This window comes from Schistocerca americana, chromosome 3 (genome assembly GCF_021461395.2).
Source record: "Schistocerca americana isolate TAMUIC-IGC-003095 chromosome 3, iqSchAmer2.1, whole genome shotgun sequence".
In the NCBI taxonomy this organism is placed as follows: Eukaryota; Metazoa; Arthropoda; class Insecta; order Orthoptera; family Acrididae; genus Schistocerca; species Schistocerca americana.
The window spans coordinates 524,264,968-524,292,405 of NC_060121.1; the positions used below are offsets into that span (position 1 = coordinate 524,264,968).

Genomic DNA, 27,438 nt, shown 5'->3' on the forward strand with positions numbered 1-27,438 from the left:
AAATTTGATTTTGGCAAAGACTTGACTGTAGGAGAACTGAAAACTTGGTATGACTTCTGTCAGAAAGCTATACAACAAAGCCCCAATATAGTAGTTTTAGCAACACAACACCTTCATAGATGAAGTCGCTACTGCTCACCTACACAGTAGCACTTGTTCTAATCACATCAAGGTTATCTATATCCTGCACGTTCAATTTCACAACTTACACATATGACTTAATCATCACAAAAATGAAAGCAGGGAGAGCAACAATACATTTATCAAATAAAAAGGGTGTAAATACATTCCAAACAATAAGTAACATACATTACCAATTCTTTTTATTAATAAAATACAATACCTACAGTGTAACAACAAAAAATTATACAGTGTAACAACAAAAAATTATACACTGCCCCAACATATCACTTTTCAATATTACTATATAATGTTTGGCTCTTAGTAGCACCAAAGAGTCTATCTATAGAGACAGTTGGCTTTTCACTTTCTTTTGCAACTACTGAGACGTTATCAACACCTTGGTTACATACAAGTGGCATCCTCGGTTCCTCTGTCACTTTTTCGCCCCTGGCTAGGCAATCACGGATTATCAGCTCCTGTAACAAAAGAAAGTATGTAATCTGTGACACATTTTGATAAATATTTTAACCTTGTCAATACCTTTCAAACAGGAGCACAGTGAAAGCTTGAATCAAAAAGAGCTAATGAAAACAGGCTATACAGAGCCACTAATCAAGGGAGAGACGATATGTCAGAACGTATGAGAAACCAACAATGAAATGCTACCAACAAACAACAACTTAAGACTAAGAGATTTTTGAAGAGCCAGACAGAACAGTTAGATTGGACATAAGTCTAAATGACTCTAAAAATCAAAGTATCAATAAGACAAAATAAGAAAATATCAGAGGAGAAAAGAAGAAAAGTAAGTGCAAGTAGTGGAAGGAAAGCAACAACAGAAATGACAGCAATACAAGTAACAAAGATAAAAAGAGGAACAAAAAATGACAAAGTAGTAAAGTGAGAACCAATGACAGTAGAAATAGAAAGGGGGTGGGGAAGTTCACGGAGTGAGAGTGTAAATGTTATGGCTTTGTTATTTTTAACATATTGATTGCCACACACTTAGTGATGGATGTTTCACCACCAGGTCAGGCCAAGCACACAGCATCAGGCATGAGGTTCTGCTGTGGCTGCCAGTGGCCACACAGCATCAGGCATGAGGTTCTGCTGTTGCCACTGTCAGCCAGTCAGTCAGTGTGTTTCAAGTAAGTCAACATTTCCAGGTAAGATGGCACACAGCCTGCTTCACAAGAAAGCCAGTACACATCCCTGGAATATATCAGGCATCTTGTGACAGTGAGTGTTAGCTGATATTTCCCTTTATCGTCAAACAGCAATAATTCATATTTCATCTGAATTTGTGCATCAGCATGACATACACATTCTGTATATTTCACATAATGTGGAAAAGACTATGTTTCAGGCAGCAGAGTACTTCAAACAAACAAGATGCAGGATATCTCAGAAAAATATTTGTATTTACAACTAAACCTGTTACTCATATAAAAGAAAAATTCATTTGAGGTATCTATAAAATGTCCTTAGCAAGCCCCTTTATCTAGAACATATCATTACAGCAGTAATTTTTTTCAAGGTATAGAAAAGAAAGAGAATAATGAACCATTCAATAAAACTAAAATAGACATAGCAAAGTGCTGTTGATTTTTCAAGTAATCATGTAAATTTCTGCGTTACTCCATAGCAGTCAATAGGCACCTCACTGCTGATGTCATAAGCATGCATTTCAAATACATTGCATCAAAACTGGTCAGTTCATTAATTTATTACTTTCTTAGGAGATATCTGTGCATTATGAGACATAAGGCATTAAGTGTATATAAGAAACATGGAAGCAGTAAATTGAAACACAAATGGACATATTAATATGCCACAGACAAAGAAGGTAGTTAAGCTAACTTCGAAAGATGAAACAGTTTCTTAAGCTGTGCCTTCCTCAAAGAGCTAAAAAGAAGGGGGTGGGGGGAAGAATCAATGTAGCAGCACTTACCCCAAGGAGCTGCTGGCAAAGAGGTGTAGGAGAGGAGGCAAATCAAAGTCTAATAAATGGAATTACTGCAATAATCAGTTAATAAAAACTCTGCACAAAATATAAAGCAACCATCTTGAGCAGAAACTTACAGCTTGCAGAACTAATAGCAGATGCAGTCAAATACAAAGTGTGGCAAACTAGTATAAGCTGGACACATTGGTGCAGAGGTCAGCAAACTGCAGCTCAGGAGCCACATGCAGCTCTTTGGCCCCTTGAGTGTGGCTCTTCTACAAAATATGGTGTGCGGGTCCTCACAAACAATTCCAGAAAGATATCAAATCATATCTTTGCACTATGTTCCACAATGTGTTACTACTGAGCAACTGTCCCCACTTGAATTACTAGAACTATAGTTAATACCAGCACCCTTGCAGTTTGCATTTCTGCCTGCCTCTTTCCAAAGTGTTTTGCCCCTACTCCATGGTTCCACCAAAAAAAAGCGGCACATTCTCCTCCAATTACTGCCGTTCTGTGCATTTGAATGCCACAAAGTTTCAATCACCTGCACATAAGGAGGACGCACATGTGATTCAAGCACAAATTAGGTGAGTGAGTGAGTCAGCAGTCTCAACGTGCAGTGGCCAATGCTAGTCATGTCTACAAATCAGGTGTGGCTGATAAAAAGTATCTACTTGACACATGAAGTTACCTGCATTTTTCCAACCAGCTACAAATCCTACAGATACTTTTGTCATAAATTTAAGAACTGTAATTATTTGGTGTTGGTCACTTTATTATTGTAAAACAAAACCTTTTTTAGAGGACTCGTTTAACATACCTACAAAGAAATACAAGATGAGAACTGCGAATTTATATTTGAACGGACCAAGACTTCTACACTTATTCAAACTTTAGGGCTTCCAATCTGTCAAGATTTTGAATATGCCTGCACTTCAGCAACTTTCACTCTGCTGTCAATCGTGCCATAATAACGCCCCTGTCTCCTAGTAATCTACAAAACGAAATAAACGTAATAAAATCCATTTAGTAGATCATATCCTGAGTAACAAAACTACCAAAATCAATTAACTCTACAAGGTAACTCATCCACTAACAGTAAAGCGAATAATAATAAGCTTTTTGCTGAATAAATATAAATGCAGGGTAACTTTTTCTACTAATAATAACCTAAAAAAAAAACATCTTGTGCATACTATCAAAAATGCTGAGGATCCGTTCTAAAATTCTGGCATTTGCAAAATAATCTGCAGTAACTACCCAGTTACTACATTGGGCAGACTGGTAGAACAATCAAGGTGAGACATAAAGAACATCTATTAGGAAAGAAAAGTAGTAATGTACACAATTCCACCTTCGCACAACATTTATTTATTGTTGGTCATACTCAAAAGGATATTGTGTTCTAACACAAAGAAGTAAAAGGGCATAGATCAGATTTATGGACGAGCTTGAAATTTTCAAACACTTAGAGAAAAACAACAGCTATATTTTAAATGATCAGCTTTAACTTGCAAGTGGACATTTCCTGGACGCCTTTAAGCCTCTACTTCTGGCTGAGAAGCCAAGTTGACTGTTCGGTGCTGGCCTCTGTGCTGTGTTTGTTTTCCTCAAAATTCTATGTTCAGTAAGAATAATCTCTTGTTATTTTATAAGATTCTTTGTCATCCACAATTACATTACACACAGTTACTTTAGTAATGTACCATTTTAGATGTGTATCCCCCCTTTTATTTTTTAGTGTCTTTTTATTCTACCTGCAACACATGATTTCTAGGCATATACACTGGTTAGTTTGGCTTCATTTACCATTTTTCTGGTTATTTTATAACATCCCCTCTTTGTATAGCATGCTTTATCAGTATGATCACTCCTCTTAACATGATATTTTTATGGTTGCATATTCACACACAAGTGTTTCTCATAAGAGTTGCATGTTTTTAAGGAGTCTGCTATATTTACCTGAGCCTGCAGACCTTGTATAAGCCATTTGACTTTAATAACACTCTTTTTACCCCCTCTCCTTTTCCTCTTTTCAACTATTTGGTTAATATGTTAACCCTGTTAATAACATGTACTAGCAGAATCACACACACTGCTCATTGCAGCCACATGCATACAGGATGCACAGGTGTGCCACTTATCACAGATAACTTCAGGTTAGTGCCTCCACCTTTGTCAGTCACTAGTCAGTGACGTAACGCTGCTGTATAGGATCTGATGCCACATATTATATTTAAATATCAGTTTTATACAAATCTTTGAAGTGGCATACTATATACTGTTGCATCCTGTGTCAAATATGGGATTTTTTTTTTTAATGCAAATCCCTGCAGCAGACAGGTACTATTTTCTATTTTCATAGACAGCCAACAACTTGCACTTTGACTACAGATAATGTGATTTTACGTATGTTTCTTTAAAAAAATTTTGTAACATTCCTGTAATTTTGCTTATTGTAATGTTACTATCTTTGTTCCATACACAGTGTCATAATCTTATAAATAAGTCCTACATCTTCTGAAGAAGATGGTTTTAAAACTGTGGAAGTGATTGTCAAGGTTTAATAAACCTGCATTTTGCAACCGGTTATTTGTCAAGAAAAACTGACCCACAGCAAGAAATCAGACTTGGAGAGACATTTTACAACTCCAAACAAGAGCCTTTTGTATACTCAATATCATGCCAATAATGCAAGGAATGAAGCAACTGATAAATTTCAGAAGAATGAAGTTCTGTATTTAATTATAGGATGCATTCATCCAACAATGTTAATACTGCAAGTTTTGTTGTTAGTCAAAAGATTGCTAAGAGAGGAAGATATACAAGGGGACTTCAAAAGGTAAGTTACGCATGTCATCCCACACTGAGACCATTGTGCAACAACAGTGGCTCACAGCTGGGAGAGTGTGCAAGTGCTGGGTTTCCTGCAGAGACAGTTCTCCTGTGGTACAGATAATAGATGTATCACAGTGTGCGAGTGGAATGGCATGACAACAAGAAATGTACTCCAAAGCTCAAGTACATGTGACATTACAATTCTTGTGGGAAAGTCTAAACTGCACGCAGACTCAACATGAAATTCTAGCAACATATCAACAACATGCAATTTCACGTCCTGCCGTAGTGAAATGGTGTCAACAATTTGACCAACACCACACAGATGTGGGTGATGCTGATCGTGAAGAAAGGTCATCAACATTGACCACTGACAATGCCCAGGAAATCAAGAAACTTATTCGCAACAATCGCACATTTTCCAACAATGAGGGCTTTCACACTGTGGTTCTCAAATTGCTCCACGACCAAGGAGTGGATTTCTATCATCAAGGGAACTGAACAATAGGCAGAACATTCCTACTGTTGTTTACTGAGATTTTGTGACTATGTTGAAATATAGTGTCATGTATCTGTGTACACACTCAATAAAAACTACTTGGCCTGCCATTATAATATGTAAGCAACCAGCAAGTCGAAATCTTAAATTGTTTTCAGCTTTATCGACAGCTGTAGATGAGTCTTGGGACATAAACAATGCAACACAACGTTTTGTACAATTAATTTTATCTACATGTCCTAAAGGAGAAATTTTAGAATTACTGTCATTCCAAGATCAAATATTTGGAGAGGATACAGCAATTGCTGTAACTGAGTGCACTGAAAGACAACATATTCCACTCAACCAAACTGTCTCTATTTCGACAGATGGAGTGGACTGTATAACTGGTTAAGAAGCTGGTTTGTTGATACTTTGAAAAACACAACCATAAGATACCTACTTACCATTTCATCATTCATAAAGAAGCACTTTGTGCACAGACATTCCCAGAAAAAATTTGCAAAGCTTTGGATTTCATGGTCACAATTATCAACTCCATTATAACTAAAATTGTTAATCATCACCAATTTAAAGAAATTTTATTTGAAACAGAGAGTGAGTACACAGATCTTCCGCTGCATTACAAAAAACACTGGTTATCACGAAGAAACATTTTCCTTCCTTATTAAGAGAGATTCAAGCATTTCTCCTTGAGACAAATGTTTCCTGGGAACTCACAGATGATCAATGGGTCCAAAAATTTTATTTCATGGAAGATGTTACAACATTTAAATCAGCTTAATCGAAACTACAGGGGAAAGGGAACTTTTTTTTTTTCAATACTAGAAGAAGTTATTTCACTTAAAAATAAATTTTCTCTTTTTCCTCAATATTTTGAAGGAGAAACTTCGATTTACTTAACCCAAGCCCATTGAAACATCACCGAGAAAATAATTCTGATTCTGACATTTTCTATTTTGAAACAACATTTTTAAATATGAAGTACAGTTTTCTCAACAGGGTTTCCGTATTCATAACTGCAAAGCTATAGTTTAAAAAACTCCTTATGTTACTTTAACAGAATTAAATTTATCTGTTTTTAATACTGACACCAGCAGCTTTGAACTGCAATTACCAGATTTTAAAAAAAAATAATTATGGAGCTTGAAATTTGAATGTCTTTGCGGGGATATACAATGAAAGGCCAAAGAAACTGGTACACCTGCCTAACATCACGTAAGGTCCCTGGAAGCACGCAGAAGTGCTGCAACATGGCGTGGTATGGACTCGACTAATGTCTGCAGTAGTGCTGGAGGGAATTGACACCATGAATCCTGCAAGGTTGTCCATAAATCCATAAGATTAGTAGGTGGTGGAGATCTCTTCTGGACAGCACATTGCAAGGCATCCCAGATATGCTCAATAATGTTCATGTCTGGGGAGTTCGGTGGCCAGCAGAAGTGTTTAAACTCAGAAGAGTATTCCTGGAGCCACTCTGTAGCAATTCTGGACATGTAAGGTGTAGCATTGTCCTGTTGGAATTGCCTAAGTCCATCGGAATGCACAATGGACCCGAATGGATGCGGGTGATCAGTCAAGATGCTTATGTATGTGTCATCTGTCAGAGCTATATCTAGGCGTATCAAAGGACCCATATCACTCCACTGCACATGCCCCATACCATTTCAGAGCTTCAACCAGCTTGAACAGTCCCCTGCTGAGATGCAGGATCCATGGACTCATGAGGTTGTCTCCATACTCATACACATTCATCCGCTCCACACAATTTGAAACAAGTTCTTCCAAGCAGGCAACATGTTTCAGGCATCAAGTCCAATGTCAGTGTTGACAGGCCCAGGTGAGGCGTAAAGCTTTGTGTTATGCAGTCATCAACGGCACACCAGTGAGCCTTCGGCTCCGAAAGCCCATACTGATGATGTGTCGAATAATGGTTTGCATGCTGACACTTCCTGATGGTCCAGCATTGAAATCTGCAGCAATTTATGGAAGGGTTGCACTTCTGTCATGCTGAACAATTCTCTTCAGTTGTCATTGGTCCCGTTCTTGCAGGATCTTTCTCCGGCCGCAGCGATATCGAAAATTTGTTTTACCGGACTCCTGATAATCCCACTTCATTGTTACCTCAGAGGTGCTATGTCCCAGCGCTAGTGAGTCGACTGTAACAACATGTTCAAACTCACTTAAATCTTGATAACTTACCATTGTAGCAGCAGTAACCGATCTAACAACTGAGCCAGACGCTTGTCTTATATAGGCTTTGCCAACTGCAGTGCTGTATTCTCAGTGTTTACATATCTCTGTATTTGAATATGCAGGCCTATACCCGTTTCTTTAGCACCTCAGTGCAGAAATACTGGAGGAAAATATATGAACTCAGTTCACAGCACAACTGGTCTGCTCTGAAAGACCTAGAGAGGGAATGTACCTGTACGTTGATTTTTAACACCTGGAATAGAATTTCTGACTGTTTAGCCAGCTAAAAAGCTTGTGTTTACCATTCATTCCTTACTCAGGCTTACATATTCATGTGTAAACCAAATCAAGAGTGAATTTAGAAATCTTATTGACGAGAGCCTAGAATCATGCAAAAAATTAGTCAACAACATAGAAACTTTCCAAGAGATGAACAACCACTGTCCACATAAGCGATAGTTATTGCCATTATTTTATTTTAATGGATGTCTTACAATTTAATTTTATCAATAAATAATATCATTTATGCATAACATCAAGTTCTATGCAACATTCCTACAATTTAACTGAGGGTTAAAGTTTTAAATAAAGTTTACTAAGTCAATATTATGGAGCATTGTGGAGTAAATGGATGTAGAGTGTGGAGAACTGAGAAAGATGTTGAGGCTGTTTGGACATAACAGGATGAACAAAATGAGGCGGGCAAAACATTTATTCTTTATGACTGCTGCCTAACATGGGCCATACAATTTATATTTTTGTGGACAGTAAAAACTGTATGTATTATTCATTCCTGATACGTCTAGAAAAAAACTAGTACACAAGTCAAGTGTGTGGGAGAGTTCAAAGGAGTTGACCTCAATCAAACTGAAGATGTTTTCACCATCAGCCAGCTTAGGAGTACCATAACACATTTTAATAACAATATACCTATCTACACAGATCAAGTTGAAAAAATTTGGCTCTCAAAATAAATTTCAGCAATTGTACTGTCGATATTTGGCTCTTTTGACTAATGAGTTTACCAACCACTGCACTAGTGGATAGAAACAGATTAAAATAAAACTATACATTATAAAAACGGCAGTGCAAAGCTAACGAAAATAATAGTTACAAAGTTTTAAGTCCTTAGAATATACAGTCCATGAGCAGCCAACGAACTATTACCAACAAACAACCCACTAGACTAATACTAATCAGGCTTCTGTAAACATCGCAGCACATCATCTGCCTTAATAAAGGTAACGGATGACCTGAAGCTTGCCATGGATGCACAAGAGATAACAATCATGTGCTTCTTAAACTTCAGCAAAGCGTTTGACACTGTCTGCTATGACATTTTACCTGCCAAACTTAGCAGCCTAAATTTCTCATCAAGTGCAGTGTAATGGTTTCAAACATACCTGACATCTCACCAGCAAGCATCATGTCTGGCAAAAAAGTCACCATGGAAGCAGGTAGTATCAGACATTCCCCATAGTTTGTTATTAGGTCCTACAACATCTTCACTGTATATAAATGATGTTTCATCAGTTTTGTCCTACTAGAAATACCACATGTATGGTGATGACCTTCAGTTATATCTAATTGCAAAGCCAATAAATGTGAAGACAACTATCAAGAATCTCAATACCGACCTGTACGCACTTAGTGGTCACAGGATACAGGCTTAAAGCTCAACCCAACCAAAACACAAGCAGTACTGTTTGGTCATTCTAGGTTCATTGGCCCAAAATATTGGGAATCCCTGCCATTTTTAACTCTAAATGAGGAATATCACCTTCTCTCCTACAGCAAAGAGCTCAGGAGTAATAATAAGTAAAAAGCTACATTGGACTGAGCATGTACCTGCATTGTGCAAAGCTCTTTCCTCTTTACCTAAAGAAGAAACTTATACTTTCAACTACTGATAACAGCGATGTTATCCTAAAAGGACCCACAGGATAGCTCACCACACTTGGAAGTGGTTATGAACACCTCTGTTTATTATATCTGTGATGTTCGACACACTGATCGTATTCCACCATCACATGCACAGATATTGTGACTGTGTGCAGACAAGTGCAGCTATTTTCATACCCTGTGTCTTCTCTAATGTCTTCTCAGTGAACACTGTCCTTCATATCTATCCTCAACCTTAATGCTCTTGTCTGCGTAGCATGGCTGAAACACCTGTTCCCATCACAACAAAATTCTTTCTGTCACACTCCATTGTTCAGCCGCTTTCTCGAAGCCCTTCTTGGTAGCAGGAACCTGACTCTGGAATAGCCTCCTGCGTTATATTATAGAACTGAAAAACAATTCCAGCTTCAGAAGACAGTTAATGGCATTTCTACTAAAACAACAATAATGACTGCCATTGTCCCTCCAAGCTCTAGTTACCTTTGTACATCTTTCTTTCCAGCCAGCTCTTCCTCATTTCCCAGTGTTCTTAACTGACACAGTCTCCTCAAATTCCCTTTCCTCAGAACTCGCTATATCAGTGCACCTATTTAATACTATTATCATTATTAGTGGCAGCAGCTGCAGTAGTACAAGTATTGCCAGTATTAACTTTATTAGTTCACAGTCAGAATAATTTCCTCACACTGCCAATTCAAACACTCAAATCATTTTACTACTATTTGTCATATTGAAATTGTTATTTCTTGGGTACCTATGATATAAACCTGGTCCAATGTAAGAGAGGGCCCGATGGGCCTAATTAGATCAGGTTAAATAAATAAAGTACATAAAAATTACAAAACACAAATTACAAAATTAAGAAAAAGTAACACAAATTGGAGAAAGAATACTGCATCTTCATCTACATACACACTTTGCAAGCCCCTACACAGTGTGTGACGGAGGGTACCCTGTTCCACTACCAGTCTTTTGCTTTCCTGTTCCACTGAAAAACAGAGAGAGGGAGAAATAACTGTCTATATGTCCCCACATGAGCTCTAATTTCTCGTACCTTACCTGTGTGGTCCTTTTGCGAAACATATGTGGGCAGCAGTAGAATTGTTCTGTGGTCAGCTTCAAATGTCAGGTCTCTAAATTTTCTTAACAGGGTTCCTCAAAAAGAAGATCACCTTTCCTCCAGGAATTCCCATTTGAGTTCCTGAATTTTAATATTTGCGTGCTGTTTGAATATACCAGTAACAAATCTAGCAGCCTGCCTCTGAATTTCTTCAATGTTTTCCTTTAATCAGACCTCATGCAGATCCCAAGCACTCTAGCACGACTCAAGAATAGGTCAGGTTAGCATTCTATATGCAGTCTCCTTTACAGATGAACCACATTTCCCTAAAATTCTAACAACAACAACAACAAAAAAAGTCTACCATTCACCTTCCCTGTCAAGCATGCTTGTTCCACTTCATATCACTTTGCAAGGTTATGCCCCAATATTTAAATGCTGTGTCAAGCAGTACACTAATAATGCTGTATTTGAACATTATGGGTTTCTTTTTCTTTCTCTTCTGCATTAATTTACATTTTTCTACATTTAGAGCTAGCTGCCACTGACTAGAAATTTTGTCCAAGTCATCTTTTATCCTCCTACAGTCACTCAACTTCAACACCTTATCATACATCACAGCACCATTAGCAAACAACTGCAGATTGTTGCCCACCCTGTCTGCCAGATCATTTAAGTATATAGAAAATAATAGCGGTACTATTACACTTCCCTGAACCACTGCTGATGACACTCATGTCCCTGAGGAACACCTGCCATCAAGGAAAATGTACTGGGTTTGAGGCACTCACATATCTGGGAACCTATTCCATATTCTTGTATCTTCATTGACAATCTGCAGTGGGGCACCATGTCAAATGCTTTTAGGACATCTAGAAATATGGAATCTACCTGTTGCCCTTTATCCATAGTTTTCAGTATATCATGTGAGAAAAGAGCAAGTGGAGTTTTGAATGGGCGGTGCTTTTTTTAAAACTGGGCTGGTTCATGGACAGAAGCTTTTTGGTCTCAAGGAAATTTATTATATTGGAACTGAGGATATGTTCAAGAATTCTGCAGCAAACCAGATATTGGTCTGTAATTTTATGGGTCCATTCTTTTACCCTTCTTATATACAAGATTACCGAACTATCAGTTTAATAAGTCATGGCTACAAAATACTAACACGAATTCTTTACAGACAATGTAAAAACTGGTAGAAGCCAACCTTGGGGAAGATCAGTTTGGATTCCGTAAAAATGTAGGAACATGTGGGGCAATACTGACCCTATGACTTATCTTAGAAGATAGATTACGGAAAGTCAAACCTACAATTCTAGCATTTGTAGACTCAGAGAAAGCTTTTGACAGTGTTGACTAGAATACACTCTTTCAAATTCTGAAGGTGGCAAGGGTAAAATACAGGGAGCGAAAGGCTTTCTTGTACAGAAACCAGATGGCAGTTATAAGAGTCGAAGGCCACAAAAGGGAAGCAGTGATTGGGAAAGGAGTGAGACAGGATTGTAGCCTATCCACATCGTTATTCAATCTGTATATTGAGCAAGCAGTAAAGGAAGCAAAAGAAAAATATGGAGTAGGAATTAAAATCCATGGAGAAGAAATAAAAACTTTGAGGTTTGCTGATGACATTGTAATTCTGTCCGAGACAGCAAGGGACCTGGAAGATCAGTTGAACAGAATGGACAGTGTCTTGAAAGGAGGGTGTAAGATGAACATCAACAAAAGCAAAACGAGGGTAAGGGAATGTAGTCTAACTAAATCAGGTGATGCTGAGGGCATTAGATTAGGAAATGAGACACTTAAAGTAGTAGATGAGTTTTGCTATTTGGGGATCAAAATAACTGATGATGGTCGAAGTAAGAAGGATATAAAATGTAGACTGGCAATCCCAAGAAGAGTGTTTCTGAGGAAGAGAAATTTGTTAACATCGAGTATAGATTTAAGTGTCAGGAAGTCTTTTCTCAAAGTATTTGTGTGGAGTGTAGCCACGTGAGGATGTGAAACGTGGACAATAAATAGTTTAGACAAGAAGAGAATAGAAGCTTTCGAAATGTGGTGCTACAGAAGAAAGCTAAGATTAGATGGGTAGATAATGTAACAAATGAAGAAGTGTTGAACAGAATTGGGGAGAGGAGGAATTTGTGGCACAACTTGGCTAGAAGAAGTGATCGGTTGGTAGGACATGTTCTGAGGCATCAAGGGATCACCAATTTAGTACTGGAAGGCAGCGTGGAGGGTAAAAATCATAGGGGGAGACGGGCAGCTTGGAGGGTAAAAATCGTAGAGGGAGACCAAGAGATGAATACACTAAGCAGATTCAGAAAGATGTCAGTTGCAGTAGTTACTTGGAGATGAAGAAGCTCGCACAGGATAGAGTAGCGTGGAGAACTGCACCAAACCAGTCTCTGAATTGAAGACCACAACACAACAGATACAACATGCTTTTTTCCAGTCACTTGTGACTTTTTGTGATAAGAGATTCACAGTAAATGTAAACTAAGTACTGGGCCAATTCCATAGAGTACTCTTTGTAAAACTGAACTGGGAGTTCATCTGGACCTGCCAAATTGTTTTCTTTGAACTATTTCAGTTGTTTCTCTATGCCAGGGATGCTTATCATCATGTTCTCCATACAGGAATCTGAGTGATGGTCAAACGACAGTATGTATATAAGATTCTCTTGTGTGAAATTTAGAACTTAAGCTTTCATTTTGGTAACTTCTACTGCCACACCAAACTGGTCAATGAGTGACTGGATGGAAGCCTTAAACCCACTCAGCAATTTTAAAAGGGACTAGAATTTTCTCAGGCTCTCAGTCAGACCTTTCACTAAGGTATGACTGATGGTAGTTGCATGCTTCACACAAACATCTTTTCAAAGATGCACAAATGTCTACTAAACTTTGTCTGTCTTCATTTGCTTGTTCTCCTTTGAACCAAGAGTGCAACAGCCTTTGCTTCCTCAGCATTTTCTGAATTTCACTGTTAAGCTACAATGGGTCTTTTCTGTCCTTAACCCAATAAACAGGCACATACTTCTCCAAAACATGATTTACAAAATGTTTAAACTTTACCCATAATTCCCCTATGTCATCATACTAGAACTAAGTGATGTCCATTCACTGTCTGAGTGAGATGCTAACAACTGTTTACCTGCTGTTTCTAGCAGAAACACTCTCCTAGCTTTCTTGACTGATTTATTAACTTTCATAATCATAGTCGCTATGATGACATCATGATCACTAATCCCCATCTCTATACTGATGTCAGCCTGACTGTAGTTACAAGGCCTAAGGTAGTTCAAGTGTGTGTGCTGCCGAACCAGCTGCTCAAGACAAAGACTTTCTGTCTGTACCCCCTGCAATAAATCCATAGACATTCCAGTCTACATTCGGTAGGTTAAAGGCACCTCCAGCCAATATAGCATGATAGGGTATTTATGCACTGACTGTGTTAGGTAAATGGGACTATAGCACACAAAATGAGGATAGCCTAAAATACAACATAAGACCATATAAGGCCCCCTTGTACTCTTTGTTACATGAACACACACGACTCCCCTAAACAGTGCAATGGAGCAAGCAAGTCAAGGCAGACCATTACAAACAATGACATCTGATCTGGACAGCCACTAAGAGGCAAGTCCAGAAAAGAAGATCAGCTGGTTATAAAAATAGCAATGGGACAAGCCAGTTGTCCTCCAACATATTAAAAGTGGCGACCAAAGAGCTTGGGTAGAAGTGAAGACCAAACACAAAATCGTAAAATATGTGCCACATTCAGATCATTATCAACTAAAATTGAGGACTGGTCTGTTGGTAAACCAACTTGAAGCCTCTTGTCATTATATAAAATACAGTTGGTTAAAATGTGGCAAACCATAACCAGCACACCACATGCACCACATACAGGTGGTTCTTCGTGTCTGAGAAGGAAGCCATGGGTCCGAGAGCTGTGTCCTAAACAGACTTCATCAATTCAAACTGACCAGAAGGATGCACCATGGCCTCACAGTTGCTTTTATTGCTCGCAACTTATTTTCCATCATGCCCAGCCACTCTTCCTCCCGAAGACGCATGGCAGACCTTCACAACAATGACAGCACAGTGTGCAGAGGGATAGGGTAGGCAGATATGTGGGGAAGGGTTCATGCCTCCTTAGGTGCAGTATCTCCTAACTCATTCCCACGGATATCCACATATCCTGGAACCCAACAAAATGAGACCTCTCCTTGTCATTGCAAGTGCAGGATGGCATCTTGCATGTTCTGGACAGTTCTATCTGCTGGGTACATAGACTGGATTGTCTGCAGCATGCTAAGTGAGTCAGAGCAAACGAGGAACTGGAACCCGTGTTCACGTTTCATCTGATCCACAGCTTTAAAAATCACATAAAGTTCAGTGTCAAAGATAGTAAATGCACAAGGTAGATGGAAACTAAAGACAGAGGCAGGAAAAAAATGACAGAACAAACAATAGCATCCCCCTCTTTGGACCCATCTGTGTATATCACATTACCGTCCTAGTGCTAATTTACAATGGTAAGAAATTTATGCTTAAAGACGTAGTCTGGAGTGAACAATTTGTTGCTCTCTATCAAATCTAAAATCATTCTAGGTTTCAATAACAACCAGGGTGGAGCTTTGCACCAACCCTCCCGCTGAATGTTTGGCGGAGACACTCCCAGATTCAAGAACAGCTGCTTTGCCCATATACCAGTTTCAAGCCTCATGGATGAGTGCGATAGTCTTTCTGAGGATGCGCAGATATTAATTGCTGCAGGGAAAGCCAGCAAAGTCAGAAATGACCTGAGCTTGAGCACCTGCTTAGCAACAAGAAACCACTGCCGAGCAGGTATAGGGCTCATCCAATAGGCTCCAGTGGCCAATCCAATGCCTTTGTGGTGTATGGTGTCCAGCATCTTTAAATACGTTGGTCATGCTGAGCCACAGACCATACAACCACGATCACGACGTGATCGCACAAAACTCTTAAAGAAATGCAGCAAGCAGGATCTATTGGCAGCCCAGTTCTTCCTATTCAAGCACTTATAATATCCAGTGCTTTAAGGACTCGTGTTTTGAGCTCCTTGAGATGTGGCAGCCAAGTAATTTTGCTATCAAATAAGAGACCTGAACACCACACTGTCTCCGTAAAATGTAAAACAGTATCCCACAGCCTTAGTTCTGGAGGTGTAAAAAGAGAATGATCATGATTAAAGTCAATACATACCGTTTTCTCTGGGGAGAAATTAAAACCTGTCCATGCAGACCATTCTTCCAGTTGCTTAAGTGTCAACTGTAACTGATTAGACTAGAAGTGGAACAGAAAATAGAAAAATCATCCACAAACAAAGAGCACTGCACAGGACTCCTCACTGCAGACGATATGTCATTGATCGCAGCTGCAAACAAAATCATGCTTAAAATGCTCCCCTCTGGGATATCATGAACTTGAGGAAATCTATCAGGAGTATTCCTCACTCTGTAATGAAAATAACATTCAGCAAGAAAGGAGCACAGGAAAATGGGGAGGCGGCCACAAAGACACCATTCATTAGCTGATCAAGTATCTTGTGTCTCCAGGTAGTGTCGTATGCCTTTTCAATGTCAAAAAAGATGGACATTAAATGCTGTTTCCGTAGGAATGCCTCCTTTGTAGCTGTCTCCAGCAGGATGAGGTTATCAAGAGAGGAATGATATCTACTAAATCCACACTGGAAATGACTGAGGAGATTTCGAGATTCCAGGGTCCAAAATACATGGTAGTCGATCATCTGCTCTAGCATCTTTCCTATGCACCTGGCAAGAGCAACACTCCGATAGCTGCCTAAGAGGGTGCGGTACTTCCCTGGTTTAAGAATGGGGACCATTATGGATTCCCTCCAAAGGACAGGATATTCCCCATCTCTCCATATATTATTAAAGAGAGCAAGTAAGATTTCTTTAGATGCAGCATTAAGGTGCCGTAGCATACCCTAAAGTATAAAGTCTGGCCTGGGAGCGGTCTCGCGGGCTGCAGCTAATGCTTTGTCTAATTCCCACATAGAGAACAGGAGATTATTGGTATCGTCATTGTTGGAGGTGAAAGCAAAATGTCTCCTCTCCCAAACTTCGTGATAGGCGTGGAAACCTGGAAGAGATGAAGTTACATCATAAAAGTACCGCGCCGTGGTGTTAGCGATATCCGCAGGTGTTGCTTTGAGGACTCCATTCTCCTTTATGGCAGCTAATGGACAGGACATCATTTTCCCAGATTTCTTCCTTACAGAATCCCGTACGGCAGTGGTGGAAGTTGACCGATTAATGAACTTTAGAAACTCGTACCATGATTGCTTCTTGCTCCCCTTCACTGTCTGTTGGGATTTGACTCTTGCTAACCCAAAGGATCAAAGGTTCTCTGCAGTTGGAATAAGCAGAAACCTGTGCAGCACTGCCCGCCAGTCCCATACAGTGCAACGACACTGATTGTTCCACCAAGGAACAGGTTGCCTACTGTGACGGCCTGACGATTTAGGTACAGATGCATCAGTGGCAGTGTGGATTACTTCGGTGATGTGACCCACCCAGTTGTGGATGCTGTCCCTGTGCTCAAGCACAGCCAACTGGCCATTAAGTGTCCAGTTCACCTTGGATAACAGCCACTTGGGTGGTATTCCCTCAGGCTCCATTCGTTGTAATAGCCAGAGAGTAATAGGAAAGTGGTCATTGGGGTGGAGGTCATCTGCCACCTCCCACTCGATAGAGTATGCAAGTGCAAGAGAGCAAACTGTCAAATCAATGGCAGAGAGTGTTCCTGTTGCTGTTGCACAAATTTGTCATGGAGCGCATCTTCAGGAGAGGACACATGGTGGCAGATCGTAATACACCTTCAACCACTCACCCCGTTAGGCAGGAAGAGAAACTACCCCACAGAATATTATGAGTATTAAAATCCCTTAAGACACGAACAGTGGCGGAAGCTGGTTGATCAGCTCGGAAAGTGCCTCGCCATCCAGTGGCACCTGTGGTCGGAGGTAGATGGAACAGAAGGTTACCTGAAAGGACACAAAATGCACAGTGACAGCAACTGCCTGTAGTGTGGTGATTAGAGTTACAGGGGAGGAGTAAAGTATGTCATGGAGGAACACCGCCACTCCTCCCTGAGCTCTGTCGCTGTGAAGATCATCTTTGCAATGTAGACGAAAACCCCTACACAGGAGCATCAGATCCCTTGAAATGTGTTTCCTGAAGACATACACACTGATCCAGTCTGTGTGAGGAAGTTTAGTTCATCCACGTGAACTCTGAAGCCACTTACAATCCACTGCAGTATGTCCATTATCTATTGGGAAAGTTTTTCTTCCCTTTCTCTTTGCACCTTGGTGAGGAACGCAAGGTGGTGGATTAATAGGACTGGGTGGGAAGCTGATTGGATTCACATCCATTGCCAAATCATCAATAGCAGCAGCAGCCTGTTTCACTGCCAGTGCTTTAGGAACTGTTCCACTGGACTTTGACTTGGCCTTTGTGGTGGCTTTCCCTTGTTGAGCTGAAACATGGGAAGACCCCTAAATGAGTGTACCAGTCGGCACCGGTGGGATAGTTGCTGTTGGCTCCACGTTGTCAATCTGAGATGTTTGTGTAAATGAGTCTCTGCCCAGCACAGTGTTACCAGAGCCCGTCTGTTGGTATGTGCAGCAACAGGAACACACGTTCTTACTGGTAATCACCACTTTCATTTGTGTCGTCAGATTAACTTTAACTATGGGTTGTTTCACAGTTGATGCAAATGAGGTACCAAATGATGGGGGCTGCAATGATTTAAACATTTTCTTTGCTTCGGCATATGACACGTGATATGTAACTTTAATTTCTTGTATTTTTTTTTCTTCCCTATAGATGGGGCACTCTACTCCAAACTGGATGTGAGTTAGAGCAATTAACACACACTGATGGAGATGAACATTCCACACCTGGTTCATGAGGTGCTTGACCACAGTGTCACAGGTAACAAGACCATTACATGAAATGGCTGTATGATGAAATCGTTGACACTTGAAACATCACATGGGATTTGGAAAAAAGAGGGCAAACTGGTAAGCATAAGAAACCTGCCTTAATGTGGCCGGGCAGGTCTTGTGTATTGAAAGTTCTGACCATTCACTCTCTTCTTCACATGGACTTTTGTAACATCCTCGTCTGCCCATTCTCGTTTTAAGACACTGATGTCCTCATCCAAGAGGTCTTCACGCGTTATTATCCCATGGCTGGAGTTTAAGGTTTTATACAGTCCAACAGTAACTGGGTAGTAACCCAATGCAGTTGCTTTTAGAAGTCAGTGGCCGTCTCAATCAACAATGTACTATTACAAAGCCATTTAAATGTCTTCAGACCACTTGTAATACCATCTAAACCTTTCTGGCTGTAGAATGGGGACACCTTAGCAAAAGTTCACTCAGCTCTTTTTTAACGTTTTGACACATCTGTGCCCTGTTACTATAACTGATTCCACATTTCTGAGGAGTATGCTCAGAAGGGGTATCCTCACAGCTTCTCTTATTGGGATGGGTAGCAATGCTCACCAGTGGCCCACCCCATCTACTGGGAGCAGTTTTTGAAGAATTAAGAGGCTCCATCATTGTTTCAAGAATAGCTAGGGAACAGATTCATCCAGACAGAGCCCTGCTTGCCTGGGTAAGACTTGTACAACTGAGGTGTGACAGGTGGCCCAGGGGCTTACAACTGTTCTGCCTCAACAGCCATGCATCCCACAACCACAACTTAGGGTTGAGGGTTTTTTTACAGAGGTTTTTACCATACTCCTGATCTGGGCGATCAAGCCAAGGTCCCTGTTCCTTGCGAATACAACATTCCACCGCTGCGTCGAACGGTGATCACTGAAGCATTCTCAGAGCTTATGGTGGCAGAGGACTAGCGGCGCCTACCAGGCCCCAAGCTCAGGAAGCACAGGGTCGCCAAGCCCATACTCACCAAATGAACGCTGAGCCCCTGAGGGCACTTTCTTTGAATTAATCTAGAACAGTCACAGTGGAATTGGGTCGTCGCTAAAATTGTCCAATAATTGACTTGGTTTCATCTAGACCTGTTATACGCGACCAGATAACTTCATTGTCACACCAGTTTTGACCTCAATAGAGACAATATTTTTGTCAACTGCAATGAGACCGCCCCCCTCCTATGGCAACTAATCTGTCTTTCCGATACTTTCTACTTTGGGTTTCACCTAGCACTTCATCCTCCAAGCATAATTTCAGTGCAAGAACTGCAAAAATGGTAGGGAAGAATGAGGGAGGGATGATCATTTTCAAGTACCACTTATTTTGTTAAATCTCTCTGACAACGTAGTATTGTAATGTGCACTTGAAACTGTATCCCACGTGTTCCCTGCTACCATGGCAAACATTACCAAGTTTAATACAGTTACTTGGAAGTAACTTGTGAAGTGCTGCAGCGTTCCCCAATCTGACCTCTAATTTGACTGACTTTCTAAATGCATCAATATGAATATGAAAGAAACTACAGTAAACTGAAACAAAAATTACACAAAAATAATTTTTCCTTGTGAGGAAATGGTTTTTAAGTTAACCATAGAGCCATTAGTGGTGATGAGAATCACGAGAGTATGGTATGAAAGGAGGGGGACTGAGAAGTTTCTACATTTCTCGTTCCTTGTATTAGAAGATACGTAATTGAAAAATTTGTCTTTTGGTGTACTGTGCTGCTTAGAGAAAACAACGCTCTAATTTTGGTTGCACACTGGTGGATAGTATCAACTAGATTTAAGATCGCTTATTTCGCTCTAAACCTGATAGAAATACATGATCTGTTATGTTCATAATATGCCTTACCTATGAAACTGTTTACACATATTTTTGCTCATGAGTGAATGATTTCCTTGCAAAGTACTGATGTTTCTCTTAGTAAGAGTTGTTGACCTTAATTTTAGTAATCTGCCTTTTTTCTGGGTTATATTTCATGAAATTATGGTGAATCAATAAAAATTAAATTGTGAGAACTTAAAGTTCAGGATTCTAACATAGCAAAAAAAAAAAAATAATAAAAAAAATAATATGTAGACTTACTTTTAGTAGAGGCGGAAAAGGAGCTGTTCTTGGGAGCAGTCTCGCCGGTTTCTCACTGGATTCTGCATTCTGGGCATGGGTATAAGCATATTCCTCGTGTTTATGGATAAGCCTGTAGTCCGCTTTGTATGTGACGCTACTTATTTTCACCAAGTAGGGATACTTCCTGCCCCTGAATATCTTTTCCGCCCAGACGCAAACCTTGCGAGTTTCCTGCAGTTTGAAATAAGAACACAGTTTCAATATTTCACAGCACCTCTACCATATGACGAGCATACTTCATTAAATTACCTCATTCGGCATCGCTTCAACTTTCCGTACGACAAAGTAACATGGTTCGTCGTATCTTTCGAACATACTTCTCACCACAATTCTGCCCACGCCAAAATTTTTCAGGTTGCCTAATATTTCCCACAGGGGTTTCCCCCTAAAATCGGTTGTCCTGCCTATATACTTTATGGGCATTGTAATATTTTTCACTAGCGCTTACTTGTTTATTTGTAAACACTAGCTGAAATCCAAGGAAGTACGGTGGACATACGAGTCACTTCACTCACATGTGCGTTCACAAGTGAGATCCTCTGCCAGTATTCACCACTGCGTAGGATTGAGATCTCAAAACACCACATTATAAGAAGTGCGGAAACTCTGTTTCGATACGGTAACAGTTGTAGTGGGTATGATGAAATATCAACAAAGTTAATTAAAAAATGTGATTCTAAGTAACATATTAAGCTATATGTGTAACCAGTAGTTTATCAGTGGAATATTTCCTTAATGGTTGAAATATGCTGAAGTTAAGCCACTGTTTAAGAAATGAGATAAAGAAATAGCATCAAATTTCCATCCAATTTCACTTTTACCAGTATTCTCAAAAATTTTAGAAAAGGTAATGTACAATCGACTTTATAACCATCTTATCACAAACAGCCAGTGATCTCTGCAAATAGCGTACTATTGTCGCAGTTCGGATTTCTAAAGGGCTCTGATATTGAGAAGGCTATCTACACTTACAGTGAAAATGTCCTTAATTCATTAGACAAAAAATTTCTGGCTACTGGATTTTTTTGTGATCTGTCAAAGGCATTTGACAGAGTAAATCACCTTTTAATTTTAAGTAAATTAGAATATTATGGTGTAACAGGAAATGCTGCAAAATGGTTCAGATCTTATAACTCTGGCAGAAAACAAAGGGTGGTATCAGGAGAGAGACATGTTTTCAGCTATCAGGCATCATCCAATTGGGAACTAATTACATGTTGGATCCCACGAGGTTCCATCTTAGGGCCCTCAGTTTTTCTTGTGTACATCAATGACCTTCCATCAGTAACATTACCAGATGCCACGTTTGTTTTGTTTGCTGATTATACAAACATTGCAATAAATAGCAAATTAAGTGTAGTCTTAGAAAGACCGTCTAATAAAATATTTGTGGAAATTAATCATTGGTTCCTTGCCAATTCTTTGTCACTAAACTTTGAAAAAACACACTACATTCAGTTCAGAACTTGTAAGGGGTGTTCCACTAGTATATGCCTAACATATGATGACAGATAGATAGAAGAAATGGACAGTGTTAAATTCTTGGGATTACAGCTTGATAATAAATTCAACTGGGTTGGGTTGTATCGGGAAGGAGACCAGACAGCGAGGTCATCGGTCTCATGGGATTAGGAAAGGATGGGGAAGGAAGTCGGCCATGCCCATTCAGAGGAACCATCCCGGCATTTGCCTGGAGTGATTTAGAGAAATCACAGAAAACCTAAATTAGGATAGCCGGACGCGCGATTGAACCATCGTCCTCCTGAATGTGAGTCCAGTGTCTAACCACTGCGTAAATTCAATTGGGAGGAGCACACCACAAAACTGCTAAAGCATCTAAACAAATCTCTACTTGCAATGCGAATTCTGTCAGCCACTTCCCAGCAAATTAGGGACACTGTTGCTCCTGGGGTATCGGCGAGGACCATTCGCAACTGTCTCCATGAAGCTGGGCTACGGTCCCGCACACCGTTAGGCCGTCTTCCGCTCACGCCCCAACATCGTGCAGCCCGCCTCCAGTGGTGTCGCGACAGGCGTGAATGGAGGGACGAATGGAGACGTGTCGTCTTCAGCGATGAGAGTCGCTTCTGCCTCGGTGCCAATGATGGTCGTATGCGTGTGTGGCGCCGTGCAGGTGAGCGCCACAATCAGGACTGCATACGACCGAGGCACACAGGGCCAACACCCGGCGTCATGGTGTGGGGAGCGATCTCCTACACTGGCTGTACACCACTGGTGATCGTCGAGGGGACACTGAATAGTGCACGGTACATCCAAACCGTCATCGAACCCATCGTTCTACCATTCCTAGACCGGCAAGGGAACTTGCTGTTCCAACAGGACAATGCACGTCCGCATGTATCCCGTGCCACCCAACGTGCTCTAGAAGGTGTACGTCAACTACCCTGGCCAGCAAGATCTCCGGATCGGTCCCCCATTGAGCATGTTTGGGACTGGATGGAGCGTCGTCTCACGCGGTCTGCACGTCCAGCACGAACGCTGGTCCAACTGAGGCGTCAGGTGGAAATGACATGGCAAGCCGTTCCACAGGACTACATCCAGCATCTCTACGATCGTCTCCATGGGAGAATAGCAGCCTGCATTGCTGCGAAAGGTGGATATACACTGTACTAGTGCCGACATTGTGCACGCTCTGTTGCCTGTGCCTATGTGCCTGTGGTTCTGTCAGTGTGATCATGTGCTGTATCTGACCCCAGGAATGTGTCAATAAAGTTTCCCCTTCCTGGGACAATGAATTCACGGTGCTCTTATTTCAATTTCCAGGAGTGTATGTTTATTACCTTATAAATAAAAAATAACATTTTTTAAAATTTTTAATTGAGTGCATTAATGTGATCTCAGTAAATGAGTGTTATAAAATAATCCTTTCATATAGTGTTCATTAAAAAAATGACGATCATTTCACTTGGTACCTGTGGAAGGTACATTAGCTTATTTGTTTTAGTTGTAAATATTTATTGTTTTTTCTGACATGTTCTACATCCTGGAGGACCTTCTCACTATGGATCAATTGGAATGAAGTAAATCTAGTCTAATCTGATCTCATAAAGACATTAGCGCTCATAGTGTCCTGGCAGTGAATTCTGAATACGTATTCTTGTTTTGCGAAATACTTAGTTAGTTGACAATATCTTTCTTTTTTATTTTATGGGTGGGTCTCAAAGTCAGACAGTAAAGTGCGTACCTGGAAACGTATTTGTGACCTTATAAAGTAATGTGTTCGATAAATCACAATAAAAAGAAAAGTAAGATTAACTTCTCATAGCTGGGGTTTGAGCCATGTAAAATTCTGTAAATGATATAATGGTAGCCTTTGACTGTTGGTTTGTTAGATAGTTAGTCGCATGTTCTATGGATCATTTTGAACGACAGGTCGTAATGAAGTGGAATGAGTCATATTACAGTCACACTGCAAATAAATTTATACGTTTCTAACTGCTTATTCCATTTATTTATTTGTAAAACCCAATAGTACTATTTCCATTATGTGGCCATTATCAAATGGAAATAATTGCACTTCATCACTTGTCAAAACCTAAAAATCATCTGATATGACATGACACAAAGCTGGTTTCATTGCATCCTGTTCGTAATTATGAACTTCTTATTTGTATTCCACTTGTGAATTGCATTGTAAATAAATAGCTTATACTCTGCTTCATTTTAGATCGCATTATAATGCAGTATTGGGTAGGTAAATAATTCCATGCCTGTGTTCCTTTCATGTAAAATAGAAGCTGATTTCATTGCAGGTAGTTTTTGGACTCATGTCTATTTGATACTGTTTATGAAGCCATGTGTGAACTGTTCGATTTAAATACTTAGCAAGTATATTGCTCATATTACATGTTATTTTTGTAAATGAATCCAGAGCTGCCACTGAGTTCCAATGGAAGGTGGTTTTATTCAGCAGTTTCCATGGTTTCGACAGATGGAATCCCATTTTCTTCAGAAAAACTTGTGACGAAATTCCTAAATGTAAAAGCAGCAAATAATGAAGCGAAATGACATTTGTCCAATAAAAATATGCTGTCAGCGCGCATCATTGCGTACTTCATAAAATATGCTGCACCTATGACCAGGACTAGTCAAGCAAGAATATTTAAAATCCAGAAATAAAATGGATTTTAAGTATTTGTACTTGACAGGACCTGACCATAGAGACCAGGACATTTTATAACATACTGGTATGCAATGATATGCGCTGAGACAAATTTTCATTCGAAAAATGTTAGATCGCTTCATTTTGTGGTCTCCTTCCAAAGTGAAATTTTCTTACATGTTTTTCTGAAGAAGCCATGTTTACATCTGTCAAAATCTTGATGAAAGGCTGAATAAAGACACATTTCATTGCAACTAGTTGGCTGCTTCGTATTCATTTACTGATCTCTAATTGTTGAATGGCTGACATGCTCAAAATATGTTATTTTTGTCCACAGTCTTTTTTCATACATTCTCACATTTAATGGATGTCTGAAATTTTCACTGGAGTGAGGGGATGATTCCAGCACAGTGATTTCTGCTACAATGCTGTGCCAGTGGGTGGTACTGTTGCAATGTTACACAGCTTCCAATAATTTTACACTTCATATGTCCCTTTTTTGTTTAGGGAACCTAATATATACCATGAAATATTTTATAATCAGGTATCTTTCGTCGTTCAACGCCCTATTGTCTCATGACAGACCCAAAATCAGTGCTGGGCTCTAAGCCAACTGTGGGAGGTTTGCACTCTTACTCCAACTCCATGGTGGACTGTACTTCGAACAAGGACGAGTAGAGGCCTGTATGTAGCACCAGGTAGCGTGACATTGCAGGGAGTTGCAGTCGGCATGGAAACTCCCACCCTAAGAACAATTCCAAATATCCTGTTAGCAAGCGTCACTCTATGGAGAACATTCTCCAAGCTTTCTCTCATCCCATAACGTTAATTTGTCATCCACACTGCTAGGGCATGCCATTCTGCCACCTACAATATAACCAATGTCAATATTTTAACACCAGTCATAATAATTTTGTTTCATTCCCGTATTTGTTTTGAGTGTAGAAATTTGGAGGAACTGTTTTCTTATCAACATAATTGCATTTAATATTTCTGACAATAGTAAATGAAGATTATATTTAATGCTAACATAGCGATATTTTGGAAAGTGGATGGAATATTGCGATTGTCGGTGTTAATGCAACTGTAACACGTTTGTTTATCGAGTGTATTGTGTATAGATTTCGTGGCGTTTCAAACTGATTGAGTATTTTGGTTCTTGACACGGCAGTTTTTTATGCATTACTATATCTGATACGTCCTGCAGAGGGAGAACTAGGTTATCACATTGTTTCTGGTTTGTGTAGTGCGAATGAAAATGAAAAGCGTAAATAATTCCCAAGCTATAGACTTTCGCCACCTTTCTGACGAGGAGAAGCATGCTGTAAAGAGGCTAGGCCGACTATCACCATCTTTAAATCCTGTGCGCAATACTGACACTGGAAACTGACAATTTAAGAGAGCATTTAAACTGGATATTTACAAAACCAGTCATTGATTATGAGACTGTGAGGTTAAAATTTCATTATCCTACTTCACATTTGGATTGTTTTGGTAGCGAACCCTCGTGTAGCTATGGACGTAAGTCATTTGAGCAGCAAAGGGAAGAAGCATGACTATTCAGCTGTTATTTCAGACTGGCATTTGTTGGAACTGAACAACAGTTTATCAGTTGGGTAGTGCGCGTAAATGGAAAATTGGGGAGTACATCAAAGAAGTTAGGCATAATAAGTAGATGTCAAATATTTTAATAAATTGCATTCCTTTCTGTGGTTCCTCTTAATTGGTTTTAAGGGGTCATAATCCAACTAAATCGTCATCAAACACTTGTGTTTTCAGGGGACTGATTAATTTTTAGTGCTGAGCTGAATGCAGCACTAAAAGATCACTTTGATAGGCACTCATTTCAAAGGAACATCCAAAAGAATACTAAATGAACTTTTGAAAATTATATTGGAAGTATTTCAAGCAGAACTTTCAAAGTAAATAAGGGAATCAGGATTTTTGTCCGTTATAGCAGATGAAAGCAGTGATATATCAAATGAATTTCAGATGGTTGTTGTGTTCTATTACATATCAAGAGGTAAACCAATAGAAAGATGTCTTTCTAAACTTGATGCACAGACTTTAGCTGCAAGTTTGTTAGAAGAATTAGACAAGCAAAAAGTAAATGAGGCTCCCCAAAAAGTAATGATGAAGCATCCATTAGACAACTGCAATGTGAAAATATTTTGTTTGAGTATTTGCATTTTTCTCAAAATAGCTCACAGTGGACAGTAATCCTTCATGAGGTGGTAGCAAAGCGTTTGTCTCGGTCTCGTTCTACTAGATGGAATTTTCAATCTCGATCTGTAAACACAGTTCATGACTGCAAGAAAGACATTATTGAGCATATGAATCGCATATTAGAGGTGGCTTTATAAGGAATGAAACTACAATTTTCCAGATCTTAGTCATAAAAAAATTCTTTCCAGTGATAGCTTTGATTATTGGTTATTATTCTTCAGCCAAGTTATGCTATTAATCGAAGTTCCCTTTTTTCAGGTACAACATGGAGACACTAATGTACACTCTGCCCATCAGGTCATTTCAGCATTTCAAATAGATGATATCAGGGTCAGAAAGAAATTGACATAAATAGTGAATCTTGAAGTGATTGCTCTCTGAACAAAATGGAAGGT

General features: G+C 39.7%; 1 protein-coding gene across 1 annotated transcript; it reads right to left on the reverse strand.

Moving 5' to 3' along the window:
- Positions 1–301: 301 nt before the first annotated feature.
- LOC124606715 (28S ribosomal protein S34, mitochondrial) lies at positions 302–21,228 on the reverse strand. Its single transcript, XM_047138745.1, has 3 exons — positions 20,944–21,228; positions 20,653–20,865; positions 302–599 (listed from the first exon to the last, which is right to left on the reverse strand). Exons 1-3 carry the CDS (start codon positions 21,115–21,117, stop codon positions 408–410), a joined length of 579 nt encoding a protein of 192 aa, XP_046994701.1. The 5' UTR covers positions 21,118–21,228; the 3' UTR covers positions 302–407.
- Between the last annotated feature and the right edge of the window lie 6,210 nt (positions 21,229–27,438).